Raw genomic sequence first — 11444 nt, 5'->3', positions numbered from 1 at the left:
TACTGGGTTTTTCCATGCTTCTCCAGGCACTATAGTTTACCCTGTCCAAACATGTGTACAGTAGAGGTTAAAACAATACAGGACACATGTGACACAGAACACAATTACACTTGATTAAGTACAGAAACTGCAATCTAATGATGCACTCCACTGAATTCAATATATCAGGTCCTGGAAGGACAAAACAATCTGAAATCATATCCCAAAGCTGCATTCAGAACTGTATCATATCATAGCAGTTTGGTTTTGCATATGCAGATCTAGTAATCTACTGTGCGATGAAAAACATGTGTTTCACATTTTTCAGTGTGGAAAAATGAAATGTTGTTTGTTTTGGAAAAGGCACTGTTTGCTAAATGGGAAAGTCAAGGTTTGTGAAATACATGTCATGCTTCTACATGTTATTTATTAAATGGCACACATACATGATTCACATACATGATTCACATACATGATTCACATACATGATTCACATACATGATTCACATACATGATTCTCTATGAATACTTAGTGGTGCGTCATTAGTGAAAATGCTCCTCTTGCATGATAATCCCCAGTTTGGTTTGTCCAATCCCAAAAGTTTAGCACCTAAAAAAGTGCACAATAAAAGCAGAAGAATGCCCCAGATGTTCGCCTCAGAAATTGGCAGTCGTATTTCTCTCACAAACAAAAATGTTTTCCCAACTACCAATAAAGCAAACAAAATGTATTTTTCTGAGATCCAGTGGAACACACTTCATATGTGGCCGTGCTAACGTCAGTCTGGAACTTGAACTGTCACAAGAAATAGGATCCACCAGAATTTACTGTGTCTGTAAATATTGCCATTGACCAGTAAAAGGGTTTTAAGACAAACATGAGGCAAATGCAGTTCCACCCCCCTTTTATGAAGCCTTTGAACATGGGATGTTTTCCTAACATAAATGACCCATCCTATATATCTTTAGATGAGTTGCATAATTTACTCATTGTTTTCACTCAAATCAAAGCCTTATTTGAATTTCCAAACATTTTCAGAAATGTTTGGAAATTCAAACAAGGCTTTGATTTGAATGGATTCAAATGGAAAGTCATGTTTTTCCACTTTTGTACATATTTGGTCATAACCGTATTACCAGTTCTATATGAGTTGTCCCACAGCAATTATGACATACAGTATATCCTCCTCAAACCTCACTACATCAAACTATACACCCTCCTCTATTGTTAATATCAATATCACACATATTCGCAGTGGAATTTAAAAGATATTGATCCTGAGACCAGAGGTATAGTATGCTTCCATTCATAGTCTTCAGAACGACTGGTTCTATATTGGGTAGATCTAATTCTACAGGAAATGATCACACATACCCTCCTCAAATCTTCACTACTGTACGTCAGCATATTCTGCCTATGTTTTCTGTGTATTGAGATTGTGCTGTCTGTCTCTATGTGTCTCCAGCGGTGGAGCAGGACCTGGCCAAGCTGACTGAAGCAGGGAAGCTGACCAGGAGCCCCAACAGCCCCCACAGCAGTCTGCTCCTGACCCCCCTCCTCCACAGCACCCTGCCCAGCACCCTGCCTCTCCCCGGGCAGCTCTCCAGACCCCAGTCCCCAGCCAGCAGCCTCTCAGCCAAGTCCAGCAACATGGGCCTCCCCATGCTCAGCACCAAACCCACCTCTCTGGTCATGGGCCGGACTCATTCTCCCAGCAACCCCGGCAGCCGGACTCAGACCCCCAGAACCCCAAGCAGGCCCTTGATCCCCAACAGCCTGATGACGCGCTCGGCGGGGTCCACGGGTCATAAGGAGGTGACCTTCCGGAGGTCCCGGAGCCGCCCTGTGACGCCCACCAGTCAGCCCACCCGTCTCCGACCCCTGCTCACCCCGCCTGGGCTCAGCACCACCGACAGCCTGGGCAAGGCGTCCAGCCTCAGGGCATACCTGTCAGAGGTACGCAATGTTGGCCAAGAACTTTTTTTTTTTTTATCTACAGCCAAGAAAAAGGCTATCTAATGTAAAAGTTATAAAAATATACCATTCAAGTATACAACCCAGGGTTATAATGACCATAAACCGTGGGTCATGGATTTAAAAATCACCCCAAAAGTGTTGTAATGCTTTTTTTTTGTGAGTGTGGAACAAGGCCAATGCTTGAATGGGGTTGGCAATAGAACATGAGAGCCTTCAGTATACACAGAGATGGAGCCATAGAACGTGAGAGTGTACAGTGCTCACAGACATCGTGTGGGGTTTGGAGTATCATAGGTCCATACAGTAGTATGTCGTCTCCCTGTGGAGAAAAAAATGTGTCTGGCTTAAAAGGAGAACTTTCAATAGGATTTTTCTCTCTTAAGTTCCTTTTCATGGTCTACTTCACAGCCGCATTGTTAAATACGAGACCCCTTTGTGAGGGCTTTATTAATCGCGGGCAGGAATTTTGTGTGATTTCTCTGTACATTTTTTGACAGTTGCTTCGGGTTGACGCCTAGTGAGATTATCAAAAACACCAGAGCACTGATTCAGATTTGATTGAAGCCACCTGGACCTATTGTTGGAGTGGGACCCACTGAATGAGAGAGAGAGGGAGAGAGAGAGAGAGAGAGAGAGGGAGAGAGAGAGAGAGAGAGAGTGAGAGAGAGAGGAGAATCCTGGGCCTGTTTAAAAAACTGGATGTACAGGAAAGAAGGGATGTACAGGCTGATTTTTCTTTCCTGTGTTGTAACTCATCCCTGAACTGTTGCTAAGATGCATGGCAGGTTTCCTCCATTATGGAGTCTAGGAACCCTCCATCACCTTTTAGCACTGAAAAATAAGAACACATAAAAGCCTTTTGCAGGGAACAAGGGGCAATTTATTTATTAAAGTTTGGCCCCGAGGATCATACTCGGAGGTGTACTTCATTTAAAAGAAAATAAAAACAGCTGTAGAACTAATGGCCCTGACATTGGGCTTTGCCAACGCTCTACGTCTTTGGTTTCCAGTTCACCGAGGATTGCGCTGTAGTTTGCCTTTTTGACAGGCTGCTCCCTTTCATGGGCCAGCGCACCTTTCCTTGTAATACCATTAGAGTTTCTACAAAACTGGAGCAATGGAGAGCTGCTCTGTTTCTACAGCCAAGACATTTTTAAATAAGTTTAGGTCGATTTTGTTGTTTAAGAATTCTACCATCTAAAGTGGCTAACTGACATGTCGCAGCTACGTATTTTTCAGATACATATTTTCCAGATGTTTTTTTTCCTCTCATTTGATATACAATTCATAAATTGAATAAAGAGACAGATTGATACATACTTTATTGATATCACAGACAAATAGATTAAGAGGATATTAATCTATAACCTCCTTCCCCTCTCTTCTCCTCTCTGTTGTACTCCCACAGCATGGGTTAAACCTATAACCTCTCCTCTCCTCTCCTCTCCTCTCCTCTCCTCTCCTCTCCTCTCCTCTCCTCTCCTCTCCTCTTGTTACGTCTTGTCTCCTCTCTACTCCTGTCCTGTCCTCTCCTCTCCTCTCCTGTCCTCTCCTCTTTACTCCTCTCCTCTCCTCTCCTCTCCTCTCCTCTCCTCTCGTTACGTTTTGTGTCCTCTCTACTCCTGTCCTCTCCTGTCCTCTCCTCTCCTGTCCTCTTCTGTCCTCTCCTTTCCTCTCCTCCAGGATGAGTTCTACCAGAAGTTGCAGGCCATCAGACAACCCTGGCACATTCCCAGTGACACAGAGAGTGACATTCTGGAGCCCCCTGAACAGGACAAATGTGAGTGGGTCTCTCTTCCTCTTGTACCACCTTTTCCTTCCACTCCCCAATTTTCTCTCCATTTCTTCTCTCTTTTTCTTCCTCTCAAGAGGGGAAGTCTTTTTTTTCCTCTGGGCCTTTTACAGTTCACCTCTTTCTCAAAGCCTTTTCTTTTTATGTATTTAGTGGTATTCTACATTCAACATTGAGAGATTCCTCTCTTAATGGCATTAAATACACACACTAATTCCCATTTGTGGTTTGCGACATTCAATGAATTAATGTCCCTACTGCAATATGACTGATTAATAAGTAAAGTCTGGCCATCCATCAGCCTCAAAGACGAGATTTATGCCTGAACGTACCCTGCAAAATTCGAGTACAACACTTTAGGCGTGAAATGACTCTTGTTGCACAGTGGGACGGCAACTTGTGAGGTTAAGACACGGAATATATGATATGATTTTTTAAACTTGTTTTTAATGTCTGAGATTTCATTTCCAGATGTCATTTGAGAGGTATATTTCTGTTAAGGCGCTGGTCAATGGACATGAACGACTCTCCATTGGAACTCATAAATCCTATCATTGTCAAATTCTGGCCAGAGTTAGCTGCTCTGGCTTTGAACATGACATCACTAGATCAGACCTCCCCCAGAGGTTCCACTCTATAAATCTATTTTTTTTTACTTGATTCTTTTGACTGATACGCCGCTCTTGCCAAGACAGAGAAACTTAGTCGTTCCAACTCACTAAGGTCTACTAACAATCCCTCCAATTCACACTCTCTTAAGTTTTATGGTGAGAATAGTCTATCTCTCATCCTAAGAGATCTTCTCAGAATTTGATATTGTAGAGGTGCTTCATTGAAAGCTAGCTTTCAGCTAATTCCTTCAGTCTGTGCCTTTGTTAGGGCTGTACACAGCGCTCTGTTCATGTCTGAGGAAAGTAATCTGCTGTTAATTGACGTATTAAGCCAGACAAAACTCTTTATGTCATGTAATTTGGCTCGATTTCCCTCTTTCCCAGAACATTGACAGAAATGTTCTCAAATTGATTTTGCGCGATTTTTCTCAGTAAACAAAAGGCTCTGGATCAGCTGGTCAAACAGAGAGTCAAACGCTCTTGGGAATCGCAGGACCAAGTTTTATGGACCTCATGAAACAGGAATTTCAGTCAAACAAAACATTGTGCACGCAAATACGCTGCAATCAAATGGAAATGTAACCATACATGACATGTTCCTCTTGGGGACACTTGTTTTGCCAAACGAATATCTGGTGAAATGAGTGAATGTATTTTTTTAATAGACTCTGGGGGGCTGCCTGAGGGCTTGGCTATGGCAGCCGTGTGTTTATAAAGGATGTGAGCCACACACTAGACGAGAGAGAGAGAGGCTGACTTGCTGAGAGAGTGAAAGAGAGCGAGAGAGAAAAGATGGAGAGAGACCTAGCCACAAGACGTGACAAAGTGCTAGTTGGCGTGAGAGAGGGCTCATGCGGCGTATGGCTGCTGATTGACTCGTGTGTGTGTGTGTGTGTGTGTGTGTGTGTGTGTGTGTGTGTGTACACGCGTGTGTGTATTTGCATGGGGGACTCATTGGCAGTGTGACACCCCTCCCAAGCTCCACTACCATGCCAGTGCATGTGTCTGAGCTGGCGCCAAGTCTATGGCAAGAGCGAAATAATGAAAAAAAGATCCATAGTTATTTCCTGTTATTCTAGAGACTTCCACAATGGGGTAACCACACTAACCCAATTGGAGATGAAAAGAAGTCTCACCACTGCCTCACTCCAACCCCCCTGTGGTTCCAGTCTGAGCCTAAACCACCCTCAATGCTCTATAGAGTATGTTTACACCTGCCAAGGGCTCTAGTGAAAGTATCTGTGTTGATATTTTGGTCAATACTTAAGTATTTTCATGGATTTCATAATGGACCCATAGTTGTGTTAAACTGTTTTGTCAATGTATGTATCATGTTTCCTCATTTATTTACAGGTGGTGGAGTGAGAGATGCCAATAAGAGATCAGTGTTTTCAGGTGAGCATCTAAGCAGGAATCCATAAGCTGTATTCAGCCATTGAAGGCTTGTAGAGGTAAAAATCGGAGGACGGGCTCCTTGTAATGCATGGAATAGATGCATTTCCATGCATTACAATGACCCCGTCCTCCAATTTTCATGCATTCCAATGAGCCCGTCCTCTGATTTCTACCTCCACCAGCCTCCCCTGTATCAACCCTATACCTCACGAGTTGTCTGGTCAAACACTAAAGACTGTACACCTTATGGAGAAGCATAACATATTTAGACACAAAAGCATGAAGAGAAAGCATGATTCCAGGTACTGTACAGTAGCAGTAATATTATATGGATCAACAGCATCCAATGAGCCAGAATCAGACAACATGTTTCTCATTAGTACATGAACCACGTTGAGCAGCCCATTAAGAGAATGCCTTTATTTGACAGTGCCTCAGTGTCTGTCTGTCAATGACCTCATTCCCAAAACCACTGCATGTTACCCCAGCAACCACCAATGGGTGACTCAGAAGCCTCCACCTTCATTTATAGACCGACCAATTACCCACATGGGCTAGATGGAAGACGTGGAGGGTTTGAAATGCGATTGGTGGAGGGCGGCCATGTTGTGGAGAGAGAGGTACTCTGATGCCCAGTTCCATTAAGTCACTTGGGTGCAGAGTTTACGCGCGGCTGACAGCGTCAACTCTTTAAGCAAGTCTTGGGAGCGAGTTTCTGGTTAGGGGTTGTCTGCGGTTCTTGTTCTTCTGGCGCTGGGGGAGAAGTCTTGCCCACATTTCCCAGAGTCAGAGAGCGCCAGTCTGGAGGGAGATCCGAGAGCACCGGCGCTTGGCTATTGGAAGGGAGGGGGGGGGGGGCAGAGCAGTGCCATGGCAACCAACCCAAAGCTGGGTGCTGAAGTCACCCCCATCACTCATCTCCGAGAATTCACAGCATGAAATATGGGGCCCCTGGAACCTCCGTCTGCACTAGGCCTCATTTTCCACCTCGTGTTTGTCTTTGACATGTTTAAATATTAAGGGCTGTTTTATTGTAATTGCTGGGGTTATTATTCTTATTAGCGGTTAAACGCGTCTGAATCTTGTTTCTAGGAGACTGATGTTTTTGTCTTTGCGATGTTTTGTTTTTTTACAGGTCTATAGTGACGAAGACCAGAGACATTGATCCAATCAAACAATTATGCAAACCACTGGGCATTTTTGAATATTGTGTACAGAGACCATTATTTTTATAATTCACACAAGAAAAAAAAAAGATTGTATACTTTTTCCACAGAGGTTGATATTTCTTAGATGATGTAGCCCTTAGAAGCTGTGTGAAATATTGTGGAATATATTACTTTAGAGTATGGACTATAACGATTAACTATTTATTTTTGTTTGCCTTTTTAGCATGCTTGTTAGACCTCCTTTGTGGAGTCAATAAAATATAGCATTTTGTTGTTGCCAAATCATTTTTCGAAACGTGATGCGTATTCACTTTGTGATGGTAGCATACAATATGTCTAGAAGCAATCTCCTGATAGGCACTTTACTGAAGTTGCATTGTTTTCTTGGGGAGTACAGTACTGTAGCTATTGAGGGACTAGAATTCAAGCTGTTCAGATGATACCTTGATTTGAATAGAATCATAAATCATAATTCATAATTTCACAACAAATGTTTTAACATTACAACGGATGTTATTTCAGCACTGATCCCTGATTTAACTCCTAAACATCATTGTAAACAGTACACAATGATGTTTCATACAGTACACTACTGCATCAACCTGTTCCTTTTATAGGTATGACTTTTCTATCACTGTTGACATGTTAATACTTACAAGAGCCTGTGAATTAAAAATGGAAAAGCTTTTTTATGCACTGAACCATGGACAAAACCTGGAAGAGATTGATGCCATGTTTTTACATGATTAAAACTGTTCTAATACATTATTAATTACTGTTCCTTTTTTCAGCTCAGACATTTGATCTATGTACTATGTCTCGTGCTTCAACCACTTGCTGTGGTGATGAGCAACAAAAAGATCCCCACTGACCACAATTACATTTCTAACAATTCTGTGTGTTTGCCTGGGCATGTGTTAGTTAAACTGTGGTTGTCTGAGCACTGTAGAGGAGACGTCAGTGTTAGATTCAGTTTTCCATGTGAACACACACACACACACACACACACACACACACGTACACACACACACACACACATGCACACGCACACACACACACACACACACACGCACGCACGCACGCACGCACACACTCACAGACACACACACACAGACACACCCTGCCCAACACTGTCTGATCGCCCTGTTCAAACGGGCGTCATAACCAAGCCGAGGCGCAGCGTGCCAAACCCTAACCCTGTCTTTTGAACTCCCTCTCTCTACAAACGGGATGTGGCCTAATGAAAGCCTGTGGCCCCAGCCTGGTCTCACCCAGGGTGATTCCTGTAAAGGGATCTTTCAGAACACTCATCAGCTGCTTCCCATGTAAAAAAAAACATTTCATAAAACATGGTATGTGGATTAATATCCCAGGTATTTCCACATAACATTTACTCATGTTTAGTGGAAAGGGATGTGGTTTGAAAGGGTCTTGGCCACAAAGGATGGGCAAAAATGTGTATGCGTTGGCATAATCATGTCGCGGGGTGTGTTGATATAGTCTGTGTAATTTTCAACAAAGTTTGTCTTTCTTAAGAGTGAGAAATTAGGTCATTTCCACATCTGATATTCTATCTCTTTGTTTATGTCGAGCTATGTAGGGTTTGATTACCATCTGTTCTTTTTTCACAGATCACCAGTGTGCTAACTGCCCTTTTCTTTCATTTGTCATGTCAGCAAACTATCAAAGCATGAAGAGCTGTGGAGTAAGACAGGGCATTCTGTGCGTTGACGAGTTTAGTTACTGCTACACAGATGTCTAACAAAGGTTACTTTCTCTTTAATGCTGTCCCTCCCTCCATGCAGATATGAGAACATCTTGATGTGTCATTACCCATAAATATGATTTGCTGAACCCATACTGCTATGTAACATCTTTAACATTGTTTTGTGTGGTGAGAAGAACAGTTATTGCTTTGTCTTCAGAATCAGGGAGATCATAGAGGTAAGCACAGTTATATCCCACACCCATATGGGGTTCCACTGACATACTGCATGGTAAAGACCACATCTTTAGCCGTACAGGCTAGCTTATTGACTAGGAGTGTGATCTGTGTCCTTATTATTATCTCCCAAGAGTTCAAAACCTCCAACATCCTACAGTATGTATGTTTACTATTCAGACTTTATAAACCGGGCCCTTTCTAAGCCGCTGGGCCACCCAGAGCGTCATTCCGATTACTGGAGGTCCGGACCACCAGCAGTGGTCAGCTGACCATCCCGACTCTTTATTTATGACTGAACAGAGCTGGATTAAAGCTGACATAGAGCACAAATAAATCTATAGGATAAGTATGCTTTGAAGGAGTATGAAGTGTGTCTCAGACAGTACTGCTATGCAATGTTCCCACAAAGAAAAAGAGAGAGAGAGAGAGAGCGTGTGTGTGTGTGTGTGTGTGTGTGTGTATGTGTGTGTGTGTGTGCGTGTGTGTGAGAAGTCGCCAAACTATTTGGAAAATTAATCCTAAAACAGTTGTCAACGGAACCTCCTGTTCAGTAGGAATCTCTCCAGCATTCCCTTAGAATGTTCTCCACCATTCCAAAAGCAATTGACGGAGGACACCGAAAGCACTGAACCAATCAACAGGTCAAGCCCATCTGTACCATGAAGGCCATACACTAACATACAGAGGGGCTACACAATACTCAGTCGTAGCAATCTGATCAGCTTTAGATGGTATAGTGTGGATGGAGAAACTCTATATTGAATTCATTAGGCCTACCACCATGACTTTCCCCCGCACAATCAAAAGGGGATGTGTGCATGGATGTTTTTACTGCTGGTTAGATAAAAAGCACAATGAAGCAAGATTATTTTCGCTCCAGCAAGTTTGTTTTGTTCATGTGAAAACAACATCTCAGAAGTGAAGGCATATGAGTTCCCTCCACTTTTAACCCAAACTTGTCTCTAATTAAAAGCACTTGGGTGTGTGATTTCTAGGTAGCCTTGTTATTAGTATTTAGTAGTAGCCTACATTCGGTAGTCAGAACATATCTAATGATACAGTCTTGAACAAAACATTTACTGTAGTCTAATAGGAAACTGCCAGAAATGACTCATGGCGTCCCTTCCCACCTGTGAGACTGTGGTCTTGATCATTTTATTTCAGTTTGTCAATTATCCAATGAACTGTCATGAGCCAGGCCAAGCTCTTCTGGTACTCAAAAGCTGTCTAACAGGATTGCATCCGGTAGGCATGCAGCCAACTCAAAAATGTATGCTGTCTGATGAAATAGTGGAAACCGTAAAAGGGAACGCATTCACACACGAACAGCGAACAGTAGCGGCATCCAATCAGTAAGACTGACTTCCCGCCAATTGGATTGGTTAGACCTTGCGGCCGCGTACGTTCTGCCATTGCCCATTCCAATACCTCCGATATCCCACGGGATTTTATTGTTTATGGCACACATGTTAATTACCCAACCCAAGGAAGACAGCGTAACGAGAGAGACATACTGCATAGCACGGGTAAGTTTCCAGGGAACGATTGTTATTGTTGTGACAGTCATGTTGTTGTTGTTGAACACAAGCCAGACCTCGCATTTGACAGATTTTATTTTGCAACTGAAAGTTATGTCAATCGGTGAACGTCAACGCAATCATAAATTGGGCTGTAATACAAGCACACATCTAAAGGCCATTTTGTTTTGACAATACTAAAAAACAAATTCTGCTTCCAAGAGAAACGTGAGCCAAGACGTTTTTACCTCAAATAGACCTAATAGTGTAGGTCCGTTTGTTTTTGGAGTAGGCCCACTCGTCTTGAGGTAGGCCAAGTATCAAGATTACAAGATTGAATGAGTTTTGGTGACATCCTTTTATGCTGGGTGTGTCAATATCCCAATCCAAAAGGACCTCCTCCCTTTCAAACTGTTGGAGAATTTGTTCATTACACTTTGTCTGATGTCTCTACTAACATTCTCAGCATGAAAGAAAATGGTCCTTTGAACATCCCCTTTCAGCAGCCCGACCCAGAAGTTATCAATCATTGTTGTTTTGATACTGGCGCTGTTAGGATTGGCTTGACTTGTGCAGCGTTGAAGGACATACTGTCTCTATGAAACAAGTGTATTCTGTATTTGGCTGAGACTTTCCCCAACATTTTCCATGTCTGTGCTGAGGCAGTTTATTTACTCTTAACCGCAAGAGATGGCAGCTATGAAAATTTGCTGTGTTAATTACATAAGGAGTATGTTTTTATCTTGTCAATACGCCTGAAAGATGACAGGGAAATGGCTGAATCCTATGTTGCTGTCTAGTCTACGTCCTAACCCAGATAAATATTGGGCCTTACTGGGATCTTTGAATGATCTGCTGCATTGAGATCATCATTTGTCTTCCATCGTTGGATCGTCCATCCAAAAAGTTGAGCTACCACTCCTGTTGAGGATTATGGTGTAGATGGATAAGAAGAAATATTATTGAGACCTCTGTCTAATTGAGATACTTTTCAGGCAGCTGTGTTTAAGGTTGACAGAAATGTTAGGAGATGGACTACTTGTGCTGTGCATTGGTTC

General features: G+C 42.7%; 1 protein-coding gene across 1 annotated transcript in view; it reads left to right on the top strand.

The window, feature by feature from the left end:
* The window catches only part of cUnh8orf34 (chromosome Un C8orf34 homolog), a 59067-nt gene extending 51420 nt beyond the window's left edge, over positions 1–7647 (top strand). The window contains exons 12-15 of the mRNA XM_083673276.1: positions 1446–1936; positions 3641–3737; positions 5714–5755; positions 6891–7647. Of these exons, the coding sequence (XP_083529402.1) occupies positions 1446–1936; positions 3641–3737; positions 5714–5755; positions 6891–6898 (638 nt within the window). The 3' untranslated portion in view covers positions 6899–7647. The remainder of the gene's footprint in view (positions 1–1445; positions 1937–3640; positions 3738–5713; positions 5756–6890) is intronic.
* The last annotated feature ends 3797 nt before the right edge of the window (positions 7648–11444 follow it).

Source organism: Argentina silus (assembly GCF_951799395.1).
Source record: "Argentina silus genome assembly, chromosome: 1".
Lineage (NCBI taxonomy): Eukaryota > Metazoa > Chordata > Actinopteri > Argentiniformes > Argentinidae > Argentina > Argentina silus.
Note: the sequence above shows the minus strand (reverse complement) of the source record. Positions and strands in the feature narration are given on the sequence as shown.